The sequence below is a fragment of the Corvus moneduloides genome, chromosome 8 (genome assembly GCF_009650955.1).
Source record: "Corvus moneduloides isolate bCorMon1 chromosome 8, bCorMon1.pri, whole genome shotgun sequence".
Taxonomy (NCBI): domain Eukaryota; kingdom Metazoa; phylum Chordata; class Aves; order Passeriformes; family Corvidae; genus Corvus; species Corvus moneduloides.
Window position 1 is genome coordinate 20,569,309 of NC_045483.1, and position 25,695 is coordinate 20,595,003.

The window sequence follows — 25,695 nt, forward strand, 5'->3', positions numbered from 1 at the left end:
TCCTCTACATAGAGTATTCAGAAACCTATCCAAAAGGCAGTTGGTTTAAAAACCCTGTAAATTGCTTCCTACATTTATTCATGACTAATTCATACAACCCCTGTGTCATCTGCTATGGCTGTATTCTTCATTCTTGGGAAAGAGTTAACTCCCTACCATAAAAGAAAAACCCAACCAAATTATTGTGATTTTGATCTGATCAGTGCAGACCAGACAACACTGACACTAAATCCTTCATCGAAAGTGGAAGCATGCATTTGTCCAAAGGCCCTACAAGGGCCATGACTCCAGCAGTCTGAAGCATAGAGCAGGGCAATGAAACACTCAAACACTATTTAGTAAGTTGCTGGATGTCATTACCAGCAACACAACAAAAGCAAAATACACAGTATCAACCCTTTGCTGTTGAAAATGTTATCTACTGCATCATCAGGCAAGAAAGATAAAAACAAAATCTCCTTTCAAATGTCAGGTCCCTTCATTTAAACATAAAAGAAATTGTTGAGTGGGTTAACCACAGTAAGAAGTGTCCAAACTATTTGCATTTAACTGCTTACTAGAGACAACATAAGCAAATCCAGAATCCTAGGTTTTTACGTCCATAATACATAACTGCAAGAAATTGAAATTTTATTTAAATTTATTTTATTTGAATTGAATTTGAACTAAATTAAAAATAATTTTTCAAAGAAATTTAAAGAGCTCTCCAGATCTCTTTTTCTGAAAAGAGCAGTTTCTGTCATGGAAGGATTTTAAACAGACCCAAATAGCCTCTAACCTCGTTGCTTGTCAACTGAGGACTACTTGGGGCCCCAGTGTCCTAGATTCAGAGTTATCATCTCTAGAGGGAAAAGAAAAGAAAAAAAGGAGGATCTGTTCTAAATTATCTTTTTTACGAGAAAAATTTTAACTGAAAAACTTATCTTCAATGAAGGTCAGTCTGTTATATCTACATAAGAAAGTTAACATTTTACACTAAAATCTCAATATAAACTTGTACCTATAACTATACAGGATTAATCATGTATATAACCTAGCATTTTGTACAATATGAACAATTTTAATAGTAACTTCAAAAGCAGTTCAAAGACACTACTTAACAATGAAGATGTACACCCTCAATGGAAATTACAATTTCTGTTAACATCTTAGCTATATTAGACACAATTCTAACTACCTTGACTTAAACAAGTGAAGAAAACAACACAAAAATAATGCAATTCATCTCTCATCAGTAAATATATTTAAAAAAATAAAAATCTTCCCAACATGGATCTGGGAGATATAAGAAAGATATTAGTTGATGCATAACATCTACTAACCTTTTTCTCCAACAAATGGCAAAGACCATGTGAAAACATCCATAAAATTTGGTAGCCAGTAAGGATGAGGAGAACAATTGAACTGACGAATATTCATCACATTGTTTTCATATTTTAATACAGCAGCTAAAATGAAATTCAGACATTTTGAAAAGAATGTTTAAAATTTTTGAGTACCACTAATGTAAAGTCACAGGCTTGGTTTAGGTCTATTTATACTATAGACTAAAGAATCCCAGTGGTATTCCATTCTCTTTCTTTCACAGTATTTGCAGACAGATAACTAATGGAGCACTTAGGATTTTCACTGCATATGTTGCACTTTAAGGTACGGTTACATGTCAATAAAGGTCTGTATTACCGTATTTTAGGTCTACAATGAACAAAGGTTTTAAAAAGTCCTGAAAAGGCATAATTTCATTAACTTTAACAAAACTAACTCAGAACAGCAGTATATTCAGTATATGCAAATTCAGGTTTTATTCTTCATTTGTGTCTTCCCATGCTATAAACCTGGAGTAAAACCATAGACATCTAGAAGACGAAGGAAAAGAGGAAGCATTAAGAAAAAAGACAAAAAACCAGAAGCATTCTAAAGCTAAACAAGCAGTTGACTACATTTTTCTATACTTACACTTACATTAGACTGGGATTAGCTCATGTGAAAAAAGCTTACATTAGACTGGGAATAGCTCATGTGAAAAAGGGTTGTATGAACACAGTATCCATAGAGATAGTGACAAAACTTAAAAAGCCAGTTGAAGATATTTTTACTTCCCCTTTACTTTGCAATTAGTGAAAATAAAAACAACTCATCTTTTCCTGTGTACAGTCATTCACCCTACAGAAGTGGTATGGGCTGGGGGTGGTTCCTCATAGGTGGGTGGAAGAAAATGCAATGTATTTAATAGAAAAAAAGGTGTTGGTTTCAAAGGAACACTACTTGAACATTTGGAGATCATTCATTCATCACATACTTGAAATGCCTTACTTTAATATGATACTTGAATTTCAGCAGGCTTTATTTTTAATTTCTGTTGTTGAACTTTATTCTCATCTATGAATAACACTAATTCACAGCTAAGCTCTTCTCTGTAATTCTGACTTGTAAATCTTTCTCCACACTATTAAACATGCTTCTCGTGTTCAACTCTATCTTAGCAGAGAATGGACAGAAATGGATTCCTTGTTTTATACCTCCTAAATAATATTCCCAATGGCGATCAGTATTTTGATCACTACTTGCTCTTTCTTGATTTCCCATATACAGCCATTATGGGAATTATCATCACAGCTAAGATGCTCAGATGCCAAGATACACAATGCAAACCACCTTCCTTGCCCACTGAAGACAAGCAGAGGAATGCAAACTCATAGCACAGGGAAACCTTGCCTGACTGGATAACACCAGCTGATATAATCACAAGTACTAAATAGCAACAACTTTCACAAAGGAAACCTTTGCCCACACTTATGTTTCAAGGTACTCCTCTTAAAGGAGGTTGTCATTTATGGCTCTTCTTTATAACTTTCATTAATAGATTTTTTTCTGTCCTTCAGTTTCTTAATTGGCAAAAAGCTGTTGATATTAGATTATCTAGTTAGACAATTTTATTTTATTGTTACATACAATTACTAATAACAAGTTCTTACCTTTATTATTGTAGACATCCAGGTAATTAGGTGCTGAAAAAATTGTTATTAAAGATGGGAACCCTGTAGTTTGACTTTTCCTGTACATTCTATAACTGCAAAACCAAACAAATTATATTACAGCTTACAGCAAATAAGCAAACAATTTTCACACTGTGAATATTTCTTGAAAGACACAAAGTACTCACCCTGCATCTTGTGCTTCGTGTGCTCTAATGATTGACAACAAATTATTATTTTGCAAAAATTCACAAACTGCTGGATAGCTGTGAAATGAAAACAATGATGAGTAAAAGATATTCTCTTAAAATACGCAAGAAGAGACAGTACTAAAACACCCAAGTAGATCATAGCATACTCTCACCTATAAAAGTATGAGCATCCTCTGACTGTATTATGACTGAAATGCTCGGGTGAATTTTCATTTCCAAAATCTTCTGAAGGATCTGACCACAGTAAGTCACACATTGGTCCAAATGCTGGAGGCTCTTTGAATCTATCTAACTGTTTAGAAAAAAGATGTAACAGCACAAAGACTCTTTAAATATTAAATTATTAAGTTTTACACATTTGTTAACCTACATATCCATCAATACCAAGCATTTTTAGAATAAATCCCAACCATATCAAAGAGAAGTAGTTTCTGTATAGTTTTTCCTCTCCTCCTCATGAAATAAGGCAGAGGCATGCCAAAAGAACCAAACCTGTTAAGAGCAATAAGATTTATTAGTTGTAAAAAGAAGGGAGATAACTTCCAGACTGATGGATATGTGTAATACAAGGTCAGGATACAGACAAGGAACAAAATGGTCCTTTTTCATGCACATGCCACATCTACCAATCTGGAGACACTACCAGGAATTAGCAAAGAGAAACAGTACAGAAAACAGGAATTACAAAAGAAAAGGATGGATAATTAGCACCAACTAGAAGAGACTAAATATATATTACAAAAAACTGCTAAAAATCCAAACTAACAAAAGAAAAAAAAAACCACCCTGAAACACCCATCTCCATAATGGATCATTTAACAATGTAATGAAGATGACTGGCCCAGCTGTCTTAGATTGTTTTCATACAAGCTTTATTTTTCAGCTCTATCCCTGATGTAATGGGCCACAAGCATTTTGGGAGATGTCTGCATTTTCTCTCTTGCTTCTTCTTTACTGATTTTCACTTGAAACACCTGTTTTACCAGCCTGCAACTTTCCTAGTAGCCACAGTCAAAAAGGGCAGAAGTAAGGAGGAAAGCACATTTGTTAACGTAAAAGGAAAATACCCTGCTTAAGTAAGTTACAGGCAATTAATCTCTGCTGTCCCAGAAATGAAAGTAGATATCCCAGATTCAATGTAAAGTTTATTTTGTCTTTATGTAGCTGGAGTTTGTTCACAAGATGATTTTATCCAAGAAATGTAGGAACGGTTCTTTGATGGACAGTGCATTTATCTCACTTCACTTCCCATACCAAAGAAGATGACTTTGATGGTACTAGAGAACACTTAACTCTTCAGGACAGGCTCGAAGGGAGGTTTGGTGAGCACCTGGTGAATTTGAGTCTAACGGTCCATAGGAATCCATTCAAATATGGAACCAGCAGTAGTGCCAAGCTCTCTCATGCCCTGGAAAATCAGAGCTCCCGAGGCTGCCACCTGCAACATAAGTGGAAAGGTCCAGATCTTTACAAACTCCTGCCAGATAATGGTAAGGCAGGTATTAACTGAAGTTGTTGTTGGAATTTATTCAATATTAAAAATCCTGTGGTTTAACATTTCCCACACTGGATGATAAACCTGGTATGGAGTATTTCTTCCAGATTGAAGAAGTCAGTCCATCAACTTCTGCAAGTACCTGAATTTCTGTAGATTAAACCATCAAGTTTCTAAACCTCCAGCAATAAATTTGGGTCCAGAAGCTAACAGAGGCATTCACACAAGGAAGTTTCAACTGTTTGCTGATTGATGTTTCCTGCAATACAGAAAGCTGAAAGTCTAGAAAACATTTTTAAGAATTTTTCTTCAGTCTTCAAGGATTTTCCTTGTGACTTTGGCCAAATGGATAGAGACATTACAAATAAGAAGTTTTGGCTGCCTGCAATTAACACACCTCTCTCCCAAACTAATTTCTCATAGCATTCAAACAATAATGCAGCCATTTCCTGAAGGAAGGTCAGTTTGTAAAAAATAAATATACTTGCATATACTTATACTACATATACTTACTTACATTCACACCAAATCAGTTTCTCCTTCACTAGACCGTCAGACTAGACAGTCTACTAACTGGCATGGTTCTCAAGACATCTCAAAATTCAAGGAAATGTCACTTCAAGCTACTCAACCCAGATTGCATATATCAAATCAGAATAATCAACTTAAGGATTTCTCTATATTGGCACAGCACAAAAGTTAAAGGACGTGAGTCAATTCAAAACACTTGTTACTGATTAACTACTTCTGAATGTGCTTTGACAATGGCAAAACAGAATCTCAATACAAACTGGCTTAACGTTTTTCTAAGTATGATTAAGGTAACTGAGAAAGACAATTTTATTCAAGAATAAGAATCAATACACCTGGTGTTGGAACAGAACTAGGTAGTATATTTTTTAATATACTATAAAATACTTAAATCTAAATTATTTTCTGGTACTATGCAGTCAGGACAACTAAACTGACACGTATGAATGTTGCAATTCAGAAGTACCAAAACCTGAGAGGCAGATTAAGGTACAGCAAATTAAAACAATTTTACTTTTGAGGCAAAAGACCTTCACAGAAGTTTCACACAGGGACACCAGTTTTAATTAATCTGTCCTAATTTTCCTTGAGAACTATCAGCTAATAAAGCCTACGGAACAAGATGAAGGCCAGTGAAGAGTGGCAGTCATCTTACATATTACTGAACAAAAGGAAATTTCAGCAGGCCACAGAAAGGAAGCAAGGTATTACAAAGACAGATTCCCAGTAGTGCCACCATATATTTCAAGGCAATTAGCTGACCAAGTCTTATATCACCAAGAGCTAAACAAAAGAAGGATCATCTGCTGTAAATGGGGAAAAAAACTCAGTCTCTCTTTTTTAGAGTCACCATAATCTCACCTGGATACTTCCTTCTTTCTAAAATACTAGGCTTAAAAATCACAATTCCTGGCATTTTGTTTCAGTAGAAGTCTTGGCAGTGTAAATGATCAACTAAACACCATCTCTAAGCTGATGTGTTGGAAAGAGACACTCTTTACCAAGACAATCAGAACATTTGTGGAAGTGATGTTCAGAGAATAAAAATCAGATTACTTCAAGATTCACAAACTTCCATTTTGGCAGAAATGAGAAGCATCTACAACAACCTCTCTGGTTAGGATTCACTATCATGCCTAGTGTGATAGCTGTCCCCTTCTGGAAGTAAATTTATGACCGCAAAAATAATAATTTAAATTGTGTAGTTTAATCACCTTCCTGCATATCAATACTGATGAAAGACTTCATCCAGAAGAAATTGCACCCTGCATACAACTCTTTTCTTAGGTGATTCCTGCACTATTTATAGAGCTGTGATTTCCCTTTTATGCCAAATAATTACATCCTTGCAGCAAAGACCTCTCCTTAATAAGAACTTCTGCTAATAAACCAGAAGGCTTGAAATATTATACAATTGTCTTGATTGTTTACAGAAGTAATTTCACACACCTCACTTGTACTCCAAGTATATGATTTTTTCCTAGATACAAAACGAGCATTTCACATCACCCATTTAATTTAAATACATTAAAAATATCAGTGCATGCCAAGGTCTAATGCAGCCATTGAAGCTGCTGCCAATCCATGAATAGCGCCTTTTTCAGGTTACCAGATGATTCTTTAAAAACAAAAAAGGCCCAAGGAACAGTTCTATTAACACTGCCTTACATTTATAAACATGTTTTTCATCAGAACAAAATACAATGCAGATTTTCATATATGCATATAAACATTTCACCGTAATGTAGCCTTGAACATTAGAGAAGCACATCTGAAAGTACAGGCCAAGACAAGAGAATTACCTTTTAGTTTAATTTACTTGACACTTTGAAACCTGATTAGCTGCAAGACTGAGTCTACCAGAAAAATTAACCACAGTCCTGTTAAGACAGTGGCTTTCCAAAGTGTTTTTCCAGAATATGGTTTCTTTAAATTACTTTCCAAAAAGCCTTGACCATGGTTCTTTTCATCTGTATAGTGAGAAGTATTAAGGCATTGTCAGAATGGCACTGTTTGGTCTCTTTGCTTTCTTACTTCTCTCTCTCTGCACAATGCATATGGATTTCTGTACACGTTAGTATTTCCTTTGACAATGCAATGTGCCTCAGTACATTTTCCCACTTACACCACTGCTCTTGTAAATATACTTCCTCTCTGTTTCTACCATTTTCTTCTCCTCTCACATCACTCTGCTTGGCAGTGTAACATCTGTAAGTGAAATAAACTGACATTGGAGGCTCTGAAATTGTCCAATCAGTACAAAAAACCCCTAATGAATAAATATGGTGAATTCAGAAATGAGATTCAACTGGACAGCCTACAAATTTGAGGAAAGGGAGAGGTAAAAAAGAAAAATGAAGCACAAATAAAAGAGAAAATGCTAAGAAAATGAGAAATGCAATTAATGAAGATAAAAAGACAAAATAGGCTGTCAATATATACTTTTATACACTATAAAAGCAATTTAGGAGCATGCTTTTACTTTCTCTCTGACATTTAGATTTTTTTACAAATAGGCCCCCATGTACCATCTTCCATAGGTGGATAAACCACATTTTTTCTTCCATCCTTACCTAGAATCCCAAAGCTTTCTTAGAACTACCTATGTATATTTTAAGCTGAAATAATCTACATTTTAGCTGTTCCTAAACAACAGGAATGGTTTTGATTTCCAAATGCGGCAGTCAAGATGTCAGCTAAGTTAACTTAAAGAAGTCTAAAAGGAGTATGCAAAAAGGAAAGCAATGGACTTTGAAAATTCCCATCTGAGGCAATCTCCACCTGACAAGTCATCCATGCAAGTAGAAAGCATGTTATTAGAAACAGATACCTCATGTCATCACAATCTTCTGCCCTTTAAATTGCACATCACTACTTAGTATTTCCATTGTATAATTTTTAAAAAACTTTTTAAATTCTTCTTATGAATATGCTCAGCACATTTACCACAGTGAGAAGTACTCAACTGTTACTCAAATGCCTACCAAATTTGCCATTTTAAACAGCAATCTGAATTTCTACTAAATACTGCAATGTCTCACTTTGTCAAAACTAAAATCCATATATCTAAGACAGTAAAAATTTTTTCAAAGAAATTCGAGAATAATTGAAATATGATGTTAGATATAGTAAACAATTCTAAGACTACAATTAATTTCAACAAATTCTCTCCTGGAAGCCATGAGAACACTAGCTCTTATCTGGAAAGAAATACAGTGGATTGCTTTGATTGGATATGAAACTCTTCACATGTAATACCTGTCTCAGAAAACTACGTGGGGATTTTGAGGGTTCCTTTTTGTTGTGTTTTGTAACAGTCCCAGCCTGTCCCAATGAAGCCTACTAATGAAAAATGCACTAGATAATCTATGAGTTTTTAATTATGATACTACTTAGCGTACATTTCAGTTCCGGATTTACACTTCAACAAGAGACAAGAACAGAAAATATACTGACAACTTCATAAAGATGATTTTGTATAACATTATATAAATATCTCTATTTCTGCTTATTTTCAAATACACAAAATACTCACTCTCCTAATGTCATCTAGTGTATTAATTTCTGGTGAAAGTCCACCATGGACACAAAGAAACTGTTGATTTAAGAGAGCAGCAAGAGGGAGACAATCAAAAGCTTCCATACAAGCATCATAGACTCTTTCAGAGTACTTTATTTTACCTGCAGGAAAGAAAACAGAAATCATTATAAAATCCATAATATATGGATGAAGTAATCTAGTGGATCATAGTTATAAGAACATATATCAAAGTGAATGCTTAAAAAAGCCCCAAAACAATGAGTATTTTGGGGTTTAAATGAGCACTTCCACACACCACAACAGCAAGCACATTTCTAAGACTTATTTTCTTGCAGAACTATAAACTGCTTTCACTTCTTCTGTTATCTCAACTGTGGAGAAACTATTTTTATTTAAAAAAACAAACACTGAATTATTTAATATTTTAATACAATTATACAGCATACTTCAGTATAAAATACTACTGAGAAATTTGTGAATTCTCATTTACAATGAAAAGCTAAGAACTGATTATAGATTACACCATTTTTACCTACACCAAAGGGGGTTTTACCAGGCCAAATGATCCATTTATCACTGGATCTATAGTTACACAAGCCTTCAAATGGAGAGACAGCTTACATCACCAAAGAGTTATCTTACTAGTATAGCTGAAATCAATCCTCCAAATGGAAAAATTACCCCGCAGTAGGGATTTTTGCTAGCTTCACAATGCTGCTCAGCAAATTACTCTGCACTCCTGACTACAGCCAACACAGCAAAATTATCTTCCTCTCCAGGATTTTAAAATCAAGATTGTTATATCAAAATTTACTCAATAATGTATATTTACAGCCAGCTGTCTTCTTGCACTCCAAGGCCACACTGAACTGCAAGCAATTCTACAGAAGTCAATGGGGGCCTCCAGATGTTTGTAATGCCTTAATTAACTAAGGGACAAACATCTCTCAAGCACAATGACAGACTATAGATCAGCAGGTTGGAAGTAAGCTAATTTTATATTCTTAGACAGTACTTACATTCTTGCTTAAAGGTAAAATACTCTGTTAGGTGTCTGCATTCATGGTTGCCTCTCAAAAGAAACAATGTGCTTGGGTAAAGAATTTTCAGGACCCATAAGTACAGCACGCACTGTTGAAAAAACAGGATATGCAGTAAAATACACTAGTTTATGAGAACTTTAGAAATTATTACTGAGGAACACTGAGTAAGGATGTTAACAGTTTCAAAAAGCACTGCTTTTTGTGTCACTATTGCTTAATGTGTCATTTTAAAATGGCACTATTTCCCCGAGTCCAGTTCTGGACATGAGTTAGGCAAATTGTTTATTACTTTTCCTAATAATAGCCATACAGAATGCTGAAAAAATACTTATATTTGCTGGATATTCAATAATAAAATAAACTCAGCAGAATTAAACTGTAGAACACTTTCATCTAGACTAATACTGTATGTGTTTCTGCCTAAAATCTGATTTTATATATGATTCTAAACACTGGCATAAGAAGAAAAGCAGACATTTATTAATGAGACTGTAAAAAAAAAAAAAAAAAAAAAAACAACCTGACAAAATCACTTCCCTTAAGGTTACCTACATCATTTGGATACAACTTTTAAACTTCAACTGGACAGAGTAAATCATCCCTTCCCCAAACACTGGGAAATCTGATTGCTTTTTCAGTGTACAAGCAGCAAAGTCAAAGAATTACAGTGATTTTCTATCTATCATTATTACTGCAACAACAGCAGCAAACCCTCAAAAAGACAGAGCTAAGAACATGCACAATTATTTCAGTTTATAGCCTGTTACCACCCAGCAGTCCTGAACGCCCAAAACGTATTTCATAAATTTCAAATCTAATTCTTGTCTTTCTAACTGAGCACAGAAATCTCAAAACCCCAGAAGTTTTGGACTTCACTGAAGTCACCTGCAAGCTGTTATTATTGTTGTTCTTAATCAATACCAGTACCCCAAAGCTACCATTCTTCAAAGACATTTTGCACAGAATACCAGAGTACATGAAGGAAAAAAGAAAACAAATGAACACTGCAAAAAACCACTGCAAACACTGAGAAACACATCAAAGATTTTTATTGTGAAGTATTGCTAAACTATTTACTGAATTTTTATCTTCTTCGTAAAAATATGCAAAAGCAATCATTGCTCAGAAGTTTTTTTAAGTGTAACAGTGAAAAGCTTTCATACCAGGTTTTGATATATTAACATAGAGAGTTGCTATGTAAATGCCTTTTTCTAGGACAATTACATTATTTGTAATCATCATGAACAGGCGAAGAAGATCAAACTAATAAATAGGGAATGTCTATCGAAATTTTTCCTTAAAGATGACTTTGAAGCAATCATTCTTGCTACATCTCCTGTTTGGCTACCATCTCTAACAACCCCAAAATGCATTGTGCATGCCTTTCACAGCACACACCCACACGTTATTTGAAGCGCAACATTTTAATAGAGAAATTAGAGAAAATACACCGTGCACGACACTATTTCAAATGATATGCCATTCCATTAGAGTTGGTATCTATGAAGAGATCCCAAGCTGAGGCACTTCCCAGGCTGGTTCCAGAAGAACACTTAACTTAAAAACCATGCTCTGAAACTAATCGATGTGGATAAGTGAGTATCTTTGAAATGTAGCATACTTAATAAACATGCTGAAAATTAAAAAAATTATTTGAATTCAAAGTAACTGAAAAATTAATGGCAGAAACACAGGTCATCCTTAGGAAATATCTGTATTTGCTCTAAGAATTTTAGTAAAGAAAAGTATTAATAATTATTAAAAAACATTTGATTATATAAATAAAACTAGTTTCTTTTATAAAAACAAACAGCTAATAATATTAAACAGATAATAATATTACAAATGATAAATTTAAAAACTCACGACTAACCTGTTCTCCGAAAACACACAAACATATTACCAGAGAAGCAGCATTATGTGTAATAATGTTACAGAATTCAACTTTTAGAAAATTAGCTAGAGAAAGAGGAGAAAAAATGAGTAAGTCTGGCGATTTCAACAGGACAGTCCGAACAACTGGTCAACATCCTGCTGTAAACAGGCCTTTGTCACAGGAGAAGGCACAGCAAGGAAGAACACATTCACATGTTAAAGCAGACCTAAAATTTCATTCGAAAACCTAAGTGAAAGCGTGCTTATACAAAAACTAGGACAAAACAGATTAATATATTCAGTTACCTCTATACTAAAATAACCTCTGTCTACATAGTCACCGAGGAAGAGGTATCTTGTGTTAGCAGGTGATCCTCCCACTTCAAACAGCTTCATTAGATCAAAGAACTGGCCATGAATATCACCACACACTGCAAGCAAAAATTTTGTTCGAATTAATTTAAAAATATCTAACAGAAAAGTTACTAAGTTATAGTTAACAGCCACAAAGTACTTCTAATTAAGAGGAAAGGCAGGTATAAAGCAGGAATAACAGAAATTTTTGAAGGTTCCCCCTTTGCTTTTCATTAAAATGCTGTCTTCACTACCTGTGACAATGCTGATGATAGCTCTATTTGAGTCCAGGCGACTGGGGGGTATTTTTCTAACACATTTAATGCACTGAGCATTGAGGTCTTGAAAGCTGTCAGCACCTCTTTAATGTCCTCCCCAGCTCCTTAGGTATCTTTGCAAAATCTCCTTGGTACATGTATTTGAAAATGCCTGCTGCTTCGCAACAATCTGCTGATTCCATGTGAACTTGAAAAAAGCAGGGAGAGTGCTTTTGTTTCTGAGTCAGACTAACATACCTTTTAATAAAATCGTATCTTCTCCTTACTCTTCTCCTTCAAATAACCACGTTCACTATTTCAACAGTGGATTTTTCTTGTGCTTTTAGAATATGAGATAGGACAAGACCAGTGGTCAGCAACTGAAGGCAGAAGTGCCAAAGATAGCAGCAGATGGGAAGTCTTTAAGGAGCGTACAGCAAAACCAGATCACCTCACAGTTTTAAAAAAAGTAATTAAAAAATGCATGGAAGAGACAACTGCTCCTATCTCCTCTTTCCCACAGGAGTTCCCAGTTCAATGGAAGTCAGGATCTGCCTTCTCACTTCTGCATAATGTGTCACTGGCAACAATTAACAGGAATTTGAGAGACTATGCCTTTCATTGAAGCAAAATGTCACTGATCAACTGATAAATAGCATCTTCGGACTTCTTAGAGTTAATCAGTAAAATTTTTGAAGGAAAGAAAGTTGTCCTAATTCTGGAAAGAAATACTGGATATGGCACACCACATTTTAAAGGTTGTTATTCTCTTTGAGCAGACCATTTGTCATCACAGCCTACAAAATATGAGACTAAATAGAATGTGCACTCTTTTATGTCTCTTTCATTATGACTTCTACTCAACCACTGAAAGAACTTCCCTCCTTTTTAAGTTGCCAATATACCAATTACCTGTACAAACAGAAATATAAAAATGCTAAACAAACTTTAGTTTTGAGTTTATCTGGAACTTCAAAGGACTCTGAGCTCATTCAGCCACTTAGTAGTTAGTAGCATTTCAATCATTCTTTTTTTTTTAAATGTCAGCAATAATAATGATGTGCTGATGTAAAGTTTCCATTTACCCAATACTAACAAATAGCAAGCTGATGCCCTAAAAGAAGCTTTCAGACACTAATTTTATATAAATCCATTTAGAAGAAAACACATTCAGATGAAAGAAAATCCAATTTGAACATAAAAAGCAAATCTACTTTCATAATCATAAATAACAGACATGCAACATAAACTACTGTCTCTGAGTCTAGATTGTTTATAAATAAAAGTATTAACGGACACCAAATTCCACCTTTCACCAGGTCAAACAGAAATAGAGCTGTTCAAACTATGAAAATACTCAAGAAAACCCTAAAAGTCAGTTTTGTATCCCAGTGGATCTGGCCCTAGTGTCAAAGATGCTAAAACAATCTTTATCAGTACCACTACTCTCACAAGAACGTGGTTTTACATGCAATCACCAGTCTCACTTATAGATGAATATGAAGGTGTATTTTTTACTAAGAATCCCAGTTGACAGTATTTGTTTCAAACCACAATAATTAGCTTCTCTTCACATATTTAGATTTCAGGATTATCCTGAGTTCAGGTAGATGCCTTTATTCCTACGTATAATATTGCAGGAATTAGAAATCCATATTTTAACAGCATTTAACTACTTCCTTCTTTTTTCCCAATTTTAATACCAATCCTACTAGCTTTTTCAATAGGTTTAATGCCTTCATTTTGCAAAACAATGTGCAGACTGTTAGGCAAATGCAGTTGTGAGGGATAATTCAATATGACTAACAGAGAAATTTTAATTTAGCAATTTTAAGACAAATTCTACTACTGAAAAAATCTTTTCAAATTTTTTTCAAATTTAATTATGTATGAAATTACCTAGAAATATTACCTGTAATTGGAGCTTCAACTTCTATCATAGTTTTTTCCCTCCGTAATATTGCAGCACCCTCATTGATGATTCTAAGTGCAATTTCTTCATCCACTCGACCTTCCTTTATCAAGTGGTTCTTCAGAATGTCAACCCTTGGTCTTCCATCTGTGTCAAATACTTCTTCAGACGTCAAGCGATGTGTTGGTGGAAAAGGGACAGCTAAAATTTAAAAAGAATAAATGGCAATCACAACAATGCTATTTTAAAAATACAGTCCATCTAGGAAAAGGGATCTATCACGGAATAGCTGCTATCCCAAGTAGCGAACTTGTCTTTTCACCAACCAATTTTATGACATCATTAAAATCTGGACAGAGCAGTGCTGTGTATATATTTTAAAAAATAAGGTTGTAGAAACTATAAAATGTAGTTAGAAGGCACAGTAATATGTACAGTATCTGGAAGAGTCAAAACTGACTTTGCAAAGTGAAATAATCTCTTTCCAATATACCACCATTCCCTGAAGGACCCATGAAGTACTGATGATGCAGGATTATCCATGTAATAGCCACTCGGACTTTCAAAAGCATTAAAAATTATCCCATCATTGAAGCCTCAGAAGAAAAAAACCCACCAAAAACCCTCAACCAAACAACGCAACCACCAAAACAAATGCAAAGCTAGCAAGAAAAGGATCCAATACTGTTCAAAAGACTAGAAATAAAAGGAGCCAGCAGGCAGTGGCTGGGGACCCAAGCAGGCTCAGCAGCTGCCCAGACAGCACGTTTGGCAGTTGGCAGCAGCTCAGTTACTGCACAAGTGAAATACGCATGTGAGCTATGGAAAAAGAGGATACTTCAAAACTGCCACTAAGCAGTACCATGGCACTCAGGATGTTACAGGAAATAAAACTAATCTGACCCTGTCCTCTCCTCAAGCATAACTACTGTTGAAAGAATGAACTAAAACAGAAGCAAAACCATTCTGTTTCTTGCCATTTAAATACTGTATGTTAAAAGAGAAAAATGGGAGGAGCACATGTATTCAAAGATAAGAACTAGTAGTATGAACACACTTGTAGATAGATTATTCATACTTATTTTCTTACTCTCTGAAGTCAAACTTTACATTCCAAAAATCAATGCTTAGGTACTGAAACATTCACTAACTTCATGAAGTCGATTTCTAGATTACTAGTAACACATTGCTACCCTTCTCTTTCATGAAATAATAAAAATCTATCAATAAAACAACTGATGCATAAATCAGACATATATTCACTGAAATTAAATTAGTCTAGAAAATAAACTAGAGATATGTCTACTATTCCTCTTATAAAACTTTCTAGGTAGGAAGAAGCTGAAAAATGTGCCTTTACACAGTGTAGAACAAATTCACCACTTTTTTGTGGACATAAAGTATTTGATTAACAAAAGAGAAATTACATGCTTTTCCTTCAGTCCCCTCTACCAGTAATTCAAATTTCACTCAGAAATGTTAAAATTCCATGTAGTCCAAATGTTAATAAACTTAACTTAGTTATCAAAAGAATCACTTCCATTTTATGCACAATTGTTTAAAAACATAAATCTAGCTCTGAAAAGAGAAATTAATTATTCCAACAAAATAAATCTATCTAATTTTTAAAAATAATTTAATTATAACCATGCAAGCATCAGTTATAATATTCACTGCTTTTCTGAACTTAACTTTGCAACCTTCAGATTCTCTTAATGTTATTTTTTACATTATCTGGAAGTTTATATCAATCTGTACATAAATTAGTTTTAGGCTCTTTCTTGCCCCACTTTTTTTAATATATTATTTGTGGGCCCACAACTGCCTTCAGCAACTCAAAGTTGAGTTCGTCCTTTTAGGAGAGACCAGACAACTCACAAAGGAGATTTCTCCTGCTTTAATCGTTTCAAACGCATTAGAGATCTCACACACCTACCCAGAACCAAAGTCAGTCACCTCCAAGACACAGTTTTCTAAGAACTGTGCTTCATTAATCCTAGTATTATTCAGATCTACTTAGGTGAAAGATGACTGTTTGTTCTTTTTGGAGTTTTCTTGGGGTAGATAGAGGGTGTGGCAGAGAATGGTCTGTTGAGGTGACCACCTGTTCTTCATTTTCTAAAGTGCAAATCATTACTGACTTACTACAACTACCAGTGGCTGCAGAATTCAGAAAGACCCCTTTCTTATGACAGTTCAGATATTTCAGAGGTTCTAAGTCCGTGGTAAATGAAATTTTCTTCTCTTAATAAAGTCCTTATATCTACTTAACGCATTTCAGATCTGATTAGCACAAAAATATCTATTTTAACAAACTATAGCTTTGAGTTTCTCTATCAAGCTATATTTTCTGGGAGGCTAAAAAACCAGCTGTTTTAATCCAGTGTCAAATTATTTGAATTAATATACTTATGAAGACTCAAATTTAAAACTCTGTATCTGGGGGTTCATTACCCATAATGTCCAAAGCCCACGACTGTGGTATGAGAAGTAATTAAGCATCTCTAAAGTTATATTTGCCTCATGAAAAAATGAAGTATGAAGTCTTAAAACTAGTTCCTCAGAGTTTAACAAAATCCTTTTCACACAATACATGTATTTTCCCATTGCTCAAGAAGGATTTCTTAAGAGTAATTTTCAGAGAAGGCAGAATAAAATATTGCTAAAGATTTGAGCCACGATCTGCATCATCCAGTGACTAAAAAGTAATACTTAATACAAAAACTGTTTCTTTCCATTTTATACTTTAATTTTTGTCCCAGCAATAGTTAACACTGTATTAGAGTGCATACCTTCGAAAAATATTACAAACAACTTCTTTTAATAAGTTAAGGATGATGATTTTTGAAGCATGTAGACAATTTCTGCAAACTAATGGGTTTAATTAAACCTTTGATGAAGTAGTCATAGAATGTTATAGCCTAAGGAAAAAGAATTGCAGCATGATGTGTTCCAAGACAGAAATATAATCCACGTTTTAAAGTCTTTGTGCACAATATGTGCTCTCGGGACTGTAATGGAATGGTAATTAAGAGGAATTACCCTAAGGAAATAACATGGTGTTGGGCATTAAAGGATTCTCTTCTTCCATTCCCAGCAAAGCTAAACAATAGAAAAGTATCTAGAGATCAATCTCTAAAGTAATACACACTGCAGTACAAAATAACAGATTGTATCTTATTAGTAAAAGTATATGTTAATAACAAATGTAACACATCATGATTTCCAACCACGAACAAGATTTTCTACAACAAACCATTGCTTGCTAGTCAAAATTAATCAATTTCACTTTAGAAATATATATGGATGATACAATTTTAATATATTGATCAAAAAATGTGAACAATAGTTTTGGGGAAAAAAAGCAGTGAATAGCTTTTGGGACGTGTTAATAAAAATATTTTGATGGGTTTTTATTACTACTTGTATATGCACTAACAAAGAGGAAAAAAAGCACCTTTCCTTTATACTGCAGTACTAATAAAATATAGAAAGCAAAACCTCTAAACCTAGTTCTACACTGACTTTCTACAAGTCTCTGGGTCCATTGATATCTTAAAATAAAGCATGCTGTGGAGATTCAAAGGATAGCACCAATCTGAAGGGATAAATTCCCAGTACGTAGTAAGAAGTTCAAAGCAGAAAAACTACATTAGTGTGGCACTTCATCCAATATCATAATCCCTGCTGAGAGGTGCAATATGGCAACTAACACAAACACGCTACTTCCAGACCCAAAGCAGGTCTCACACTGGCTAGTAACAGAGTACAACAGCAGCTGCTCATAAAATCTTACATGTAGATATTGTAAATTTAAACCACGCTGATATATATGCTCAATTGTAACAACCTCAGTTAAATCTGGCTTGTATCAAGAGACACCCTGTTGGAATAGGCTCATGAAACAAGATGAGATCAAAGCCTCTAGACTAATGTAAGAAAAAGCATCAAGGATCAACTGTACAAGGTACTGTACTTTCATAAGCAAAATTGTTTCTGTTCTTATAACCGTAAAACTTAAATAATTCTTCGTCTCTCACAGGGACAGAAAATTAGCCATTTTTCCTCTACCATCAGGAGCCCACGGCATGTTTCATGAATTTAGTTTTGGCTGTTAAAACCCGCTCAATATCCCAGATTGCATTTTCTGTTTCAAGAATGTTTTTGATTTCATAGATAAAGTCTCACCTCACATTACTAAGGTTACTAAACACAGACATTCTGTTTGCAAAGAATTTGTTGCTTCAGTGATAGGTATACATGAAACAGTATATATGTTTGTCTCCACCAAATGTACCATGTATCAATACAACCACGGTGTTCTGTGACAGAAAGGCCAGCATTCTTCATTTTGTCAGCAGGTTTATTATCATGACAGCAGAGTGGTCTGTGGTGTTTCTGTTGTTTAGTCACCTTTTCTGGTCTTCTGGTTTTATAAATGCATTGCTATGTACTGTCACTCAGAAGAATCACAAAGCCTAACACCTACTATATCTTTCAGTCTGTCCCTGGAGTTTTCACATCTCTGCCAACATTCCTACAGAAGGAAAAGATGAAGCACCCATAACTGCTAAGGACAGAATACATCCAATAATCCTTCTGCACTGGCAGAACAGATTTGAAAAGAAATAGGATAAAGACATCACAGATGGTCTGTGGACCAGCAACCTTGAAAATACTAGATAAGCACAAATACACAGCCGCATCTACTGGAATCAGAAAGCTACAATCAATAGCTGACAAAAACCACAAGTTACCCTATTCACCTCAAACAAGGAAGCACAGATCCAGCAAAGTCAGTTTCTTGCAAATTACAAAAAAAACCCCAAAGTTTCTTTGAATGCAAGGTTCCTGCTGTATTAGCCAGCATTCTAGAATCAAGAAAAAGGGCCCTGTAAACCGTAAACCCTACAACAGCACTGAAGGTACTATTTATTTCATCCTCACTTATCATGTACTTGCAGTCTCAAAAGTTCCATAGAATTTTAAATCTCAAATGAAACTATGGATATATCTTGCATGCCATGGTGCGTTCATTCATCTTTTATACTGTCTGTGTAGTTTTTCAATTAACTTGGTTGATGTTTTTGGAAGTTCCTCACAGGAAAAATACAATTGTTTGTTTGAAAAGTATTTAAAGATACTCCTGCCATTAAAATGGCCACACTGTGTTTTGCCAAAAGATTACTTAAGTGCTTAAATGTGCTTCTGGCAATGATGGATGAATAGATCTTTCCCTCTCCATACTCTGTTGTCCAAACAGGGTGGTTTACAGATTTTCTCTGGAGTTTCATCCAGACTATCATGTTCATGACCACTGCTAGAACTGTTTTCTGCTATTTTGTCCAGATTCTGAATAGACGTTTTCATAGTTTTTGCCTCCAGTGCACCTTATTGCTACAAATTCCACAATTTGAATCACATGTTATACGAAAAGGTATTTCACACCTTTTCTATTTTGTTGAGTACCACATTTCTCCTTTTCACAGGAAGACAAGAGTTACAGTTGCTTCCTAATCAATTTTTCCATTAAATACCACTCATAAGGTAAGAAATATCTAATTCTATCCCCTATTAAACCACTCCTTTTCCAAGTCAGAGACTTGTCACTTTTGTCATTCCACCCTGTCCAAAAGGCACTATGTGCCTCTGAACATACCTTTACATAAACAAAAAAATCAGGAAGATGGAACAAAATTACATGCTGTTGTTCAAGATGGACAAATAACACAAAATACATATAATGCATGATGGTACAATCTCTTTTTTCTAAATTGGTCATCCAATACTCCCTGAATTCTTATCAGACCATTTGACTGCCACTGCAGTAACATTTTCAGAATGTTATCCATACAGATCCTAATATTTCTTTCCCAAGTTCACTGCCTTCCATGTTTAAGCAGGAATTGTTCTGTCCTTTGTAGAGTCTGCTCTGTCTTTATCTGAACAGTATCTCCTACAACTTCTTTACCAGGCACTCAGTCTAACAAGAGCTTCCTGAAGCATCTCTGGAAATTTGCTGTCCTGGATAAGTGTTACTATTTGCCATTCACTCTGTTTTCTAAAGAACTTGTCAACACATTTAAAGAGCACAGATGACAGATGTTAACCTCTCTCCACCATGGGAGTTTACTACCTATTCACATCCTTTCTCACCTAATTAATTTTGATCCAGAAGAGGGTATTTCTTCTTTTGCTTACTTTAAAGACTTCAATGCCTGATGAATAGTTTTGCCTGGATGAAAAAGCTCACTGGATCCTTCAAAATATTCTAACAATTTCTCTTGATTTTCATCTATGAAAACTGTACCAACTCCTCTTTAACACTGTATTTGCCAGGGATATAGTTAGTCCACTCTTTCTTACAAGTGCTATGAATCTGTTTAAATTAAACTTATTGATCAACAGTTCTCCAGTGCAATCTAGAATTTTTTTAGAAAATGCTGCTGTGCTCCATCTCTCAGACTCAGAAGATGAGATATGCCACAGGCTATTGAAAATAAACCCATAATTTTGTACCCCAAACCCCCAAATAATTCCTTTAGAACCACCAGACAAATATCTTCTGATCCTGGGATATTTTTTGGAGAACATTTCTTTTGTTGATATGTTTTGAAACCACTTACATTTCAATGAGAGAATTATTTGATCCATTCAGCAATAAGAACTGACTCATGTGCGAAGGAGTCCTTAGTTCCTTAAACAATAAACACACATGTAAGCAGTTGCCAGATTTTTGTGCTCTGCCCTTACCTTCCCAGCCCTCAACTGCCAATTTGCCCAACTGAAATCTAAGCAGGCTTCCATTTTTGCGTAGGGTTTTTTGGGTTTTGTTATTATTTCAATATTTAAGCACTCTAAATATCCCCTAATACAAAAAAAGACCAGTCAAACACTTACTTGGCAGAATTCAGTTCCATTCCATTGTCTCTCCCCCAAAACAAAACTGTGATTTTAAATTTTTCTTTCTTTTTTTTTAAATATGAACTTTTAATACTCTCTATACACTGCTGCTTTTCTGGATGATGTTAGAATAATTTCTGGCCAGCAGCATAAGTGCCATATAATATTTTTAAAGCAGGCTTCATGCTGCCTGTCAACTTTTAACCTTTTACCTTTTTTTAAAACCAGACTCTGAATTATAAATTTAAATACTGCAATGATTTCTTTTTCTCCTTACATGGGCGTAATTGTTCAAAAGTAGCTATCAGAACCTTAATTTAGGAGCCTGTTCAAGGATATGAGTTACATCTCTTTGGGTTTCTCTAAAGAGTTGTTTCAATAAGCTTCCATTTAATATCTAAAATGATTGTCTGCCAATCAGACTGTACCATGACTTTTATCCAAAACAAAGGAATACTGAATCCTTCCATTTCCGGAAGAACAGACATAATCTCCAAATTTAGCATTAGGTCAGCATGACAAGGTCCCATGGATTGCTTCCCAAGGCCTAGCAACACCCACAGTGTAATGCTGGGAGGATAGAGCACTTCCAAGTAGAACTACCCACAAGTGAGTCAGAGAAGCCCTGATGCTTTGCCCTCAAAGTAAAGGCAATGAAGGCTCATCCCTGCCATGCCCAGGAGCACTCTATCAAACAGTGTGAATTTACAAGCACTTCTTCATCCTTACCAGGGAAAAGTACTTTACTACAAGGTAGCAAAACAGTTGTTTCAGTAGAAAAGATACATTGACAAATTTAAAACTTGAAAGTCACATGCTGAAAGGTGAGGTGAGCCGATTGAAGTCAGTCAATTGTCATCCAACAAGAAAGGCAAACCCAAAGAACCAGATACAACATTTAAGTATCAAGAGCAGTTTACAGAAAAAAGATTTTGACAGAACATAACAAAGGGAACTACTCTGTTTCACAGGACAGTAAAACACTAAGTATCCTTCAAAGATGGAGAGGGTGCTTTAGTAAACAGTGAATCAGAACAACCAGGTACATTTTCTCATCCCTATTTAGAGGGAAAAAAAAAAAAAAAAGCAGTAACAAAAGCCTCATCACAAGACACCTTTTGGGAACCAAATGCCAAAAGCTGACTTTAAGGTGTTTCGGTTTCATAGCTAACCATTAATTTATAGGAAACTCTGTAAGTACAAAGTACTTAGGAAATTTAACTAAGTGGTGTAAAAAGAAAATTTGAGCTTTTTATACACTTTAAAAGCAACCAATGACCTTTGATGAGACAATTCATACTTGGAAAGATATGCTAAACAACACAGCTAGACTGCATATTTGAAGTCATTATTATGTTTATTTTATACGTATCTATCTAATACCTGATAGACTTTCAAATACTTCTCTACATATTTGTACATATTTGTACTTCCCATCAGCTGCTAAATATACAAGTCAAAATATGAAGGGGGACACATCCTAATCATTACCCTACCTTCTTAGAAAAGATTAGTTACTGATGATACAGTAATTCAATAATTTCTTCTTGGGTGAGCATCTCTTGCTCATTTTTGCTAACACAGAAGTGGTAAAGAATTCAATTTCTCAAAGCCTGTGAAATTTAATGGATTCTGTTCTTTATCCTCCTCTTCCAGTGATACAGAGAAAGAAAATAAAATTTAAATAAAATCAAGATAAATAATGCAAATAACAGCAAGCTTTAAGTCCTGAATTCATATTTTCTCCCAAGAAGACACAGTATATAGAGAGCACGAAAGCTGAATTACGGACCAATACACGGATACACCAGATAATATTACTACATTTTCTCTGTGGCTTTTCTTAAGAATCTGAGACATTATAAAAGACCTATTCATTGTATAACAGGAAAGAGTATGGTGAATGTTTCTTGGTATGTGAGAGGCAATGCATCTGTTTGTGAAGAGGGATGTGACACAGTTGTCACATTTCAGCATGGTTTCAACAAACTGCACAGATACTCCCACTTAGGACTGACATAACCTGCAATCTTGCACTTCTGGGGTCACTGTCTAAAAAAAATATTTCCAACTGCACTGCACCTAATGGGGGAGGGGAAACCAAACCACCCTGTCCTTCATATCAATAACACAGACAGCTTGGCACAACTGGCCAGGCTTTCTCCAGAAGCCAGTGATTCAGCATGATAGGGATGGATAGGACAGGTCAACAGAAGGTATAGAAAACTGCTGCTATATGAACTGGTTGTAATTATGTCAGATGAAGCCATCAAAGACTGATTACAACAGTTCTGCATCCTAATATCCAGGTTCAAAGAAATACTGCAAGCTTGGGCAGTAATTCTGCTTAGAATGAAGCAAGTCTTAACTATTATTTTAAACAACCAGATGCATAGGTCACATTTAACAAGCTGAATTATTAAGTGATTGGAAATCACCAGGTTTTCCACTGCATTCTAAAGTATCTGATCACTTACTATTAATTCTTTTACATTGTTTGAAGAACTTAACTTCTTACCAAAAATTGCAGTAAAGGTACAAAAATTCAGCACGTCTAAACACCACACACTGAAGTAGCACTAATGAGTACAGGTTTCCAATAGACTTGGTTTTAATATTTCCTACTTTTACCCTTGCAATTTGTTCAAACAAATCAACAGGTTAAGCAATTCAAAATGAGTAACAACTTATTGCGAGTAAAGCTCTCCAGTTTACTAGAAAACATGCCAATGTCCAAAACATACAGTGGGATTCCAAGGCTTTAATTAACACCTGCTGAAGACAAATGCATCCTTTTCATTTCTCAAGGCCCCCTGTTCTGCACCCCTTCGAACTCAGTCAGACCCTGTGTTCCTAGGAATGTCAGTCTTAAAAGCAGACTGCTTGCATACACCTGTGATTTCCAACAGCCCAGGCCTGCCATAGCAATTGTCCACACTGACACCACCGAATTCAGTTCAATATGAAAGCCACTGGGATCAAAATAAAATGATGTGCAACTTGAGTAAACACAACCTAGGAATTCTTTGAGGCACTCGATATACCATTAAGTATCAATTTAGGTCTAACACACATATTTCAGGATGTTCTGGTTGCAAAGGATTATTCTCCTCACAAAAACTAAAATGACACACTTCATGGGGTTCAGAGAAAAGAACTTGCTATTTTATACCATTTTGGTCGCTAGACCACCCTAGTTTTAGACAGATATATCTACTATAAAATTCTTTACTTTTTCTCCTAAGAAGTATAACGTTTGACTTTTCACGGCTCCCCACGAGATTACCAGGGAAGGCCACAAAGAAATAGATCAAGGTGATTTTTCTCCATCAGAACCAGAACCTGAGAACAGCAGCCAATAGAACGAGCGGCAGCACCTTCCCACTCGCTCTTCCCCGGCGCTGTCAGCGTCTGCAATTACAGGGCTCTCCCCTGCGCAGACAGCGGAAAAGCCCCGCAGAGCCGGGGCGCGGAGGGGCCGGGATGCGGCGGTGCCCCCGCTCAGCCCCGCACACGCTCCGGGCAGCGCATCCGGGCGGGACGCGCCAGGCCCGCAGGCCCCGGCCACCGCTGCCATCCGCGGCCCCGCCGCCCTCACGGGCCTGCCCGCGCCCCGCTCCGTCCCCCGCCTTCAGCAGAGCTGACCCCGGGTACTCCCACGCCCGTGCGGGCATCCTACGCCTCCGCACGGTGCCGGGCTGCGCTCCCGTCCCCACCTGCGGGCACGGCAGCCCGGCCCGCACGTGGAGGGCACCGCTCCCCACGGCCGGGCCGCCTCTCCGCGCCCAGGCGGGCCCCGGCACTCGGGCGGGGGTCACGGCCCCGCCGCGCCATGCAGCCATGCTCCCTCTGCGGGACGGCGGGACGCTCACCCTTGACGGCGCGTTCGCTGGTGGCGTGGGGCGTCAGCAGCAGCACCTTGCTCCCCTCCTTGGCGGACATCGCTGGGTGCTGCCGGGTTCCGACGGCGGCTGCTGGGCGCGGCAGCGCCTTCGTCCGCCCCTCCGCCGGCGGCTGGCGGGGCGCGGCGGGGCGGGCGGGGGCGGCTACAGGCGCCGGGCGGCGGCGGCCCGGCGGAACATGGCGGCGGGCGCGGCTCGCGGCTCCTGGCGCAGCGCGGGGACGGTCCGCCCCGGGCCCGGCATGCACCGCGCCTCCGCCCGCCGGGCACCGCGGGAGCGCGCGGAACTCCCGGCCCCGACCGGGACCGCGGCGAGACTCCCGCCCGACCCGGGACGGGGCGCGGGGCAGGGCGGGGAATGCGGCCCGGCGCCTCCAGGCGCGCCCCGGACAGCAGGGAGAGGCGGGCGAGACGGCCGGAGCACCCCCGCCCCGGGACGGGCGGGCGCCAGGCCGGGGCTGAGGAGGCGGTGCGGCGGATGGCCCGGCCCCCAGCGACCCCGCGCGGGCGAAGGCCGGCAGCCACCTTGGAGAGCTCCGTGGGGTGGCACAGCTGTGGGAGCCATGTTGTGGGGTGGCGAGGCAACCAGCGCGGAGAGAGGGGCAGCGCCCGTGCCATCACCGGGCGCCAGCACGGCAGGAAGGGAGGAGGAAAGAGAAGTTCCCCCTCAGTGAGAACCTGGCCACAGCTTGAGGC

General features: G+C 37.2%; 1 protein-coding gene across 11 annotated transcripts in view; it reads right to left on the minus strand.

Moving 5' to 3' along the window:
* PPP3CB (protein phosphatase 3 catalytic subunit beta) overlaps positions 1-25,187 on the minus strand; it is a 47,125-nt gene extending 21,938 nt beyond the window's left edge. For all 11 annotated transcript variants that reach the window (XR_004241645.1, XR_004241644.1, XM_032117071.1 and 8 more), the window contains exons 1-9: positions 24,971-25,187; positions 14,196-14,396; positions 11,979-12,103; positions 9,774-9,885; positions 8,749-8,894; positions 3,340-3,479; positions 3,164-3,241; positions 2,976-3,070; positions 1,323-1,448 (exon numbers count right to left, since the gene is read on the minus strand). Coding sequence is in view for 9 of the 11 variants with exons in the window: in XM_032117071.1 (XP_031972962.1) it covers positions 1,323-1,448; positions 2,976-3,070; positions 3,164-3,241; positions 3,340-3,479; positions 8,749-8,894; positions 9,774-9,885; positions 11,979-12,103; positions 14,196-14,396; positions 24,971-25,040 (1,093 nt within the window). In the remaining 2 variants the exon portion in view is untranslated. The remainder of the gene's footprint in view (positions 1-1,322; positions 1,449-2,975; positions 3,071-3,163; positions 3,242-3,339; positions 3,480-8,748; positions 8,895-9,773; positions 9,886-11,978; positions 12,104-14,195; positions 14,397-24,970) is intronic.
* Positions 25,188-25,695: the final 508 nt, after the last annotated feature.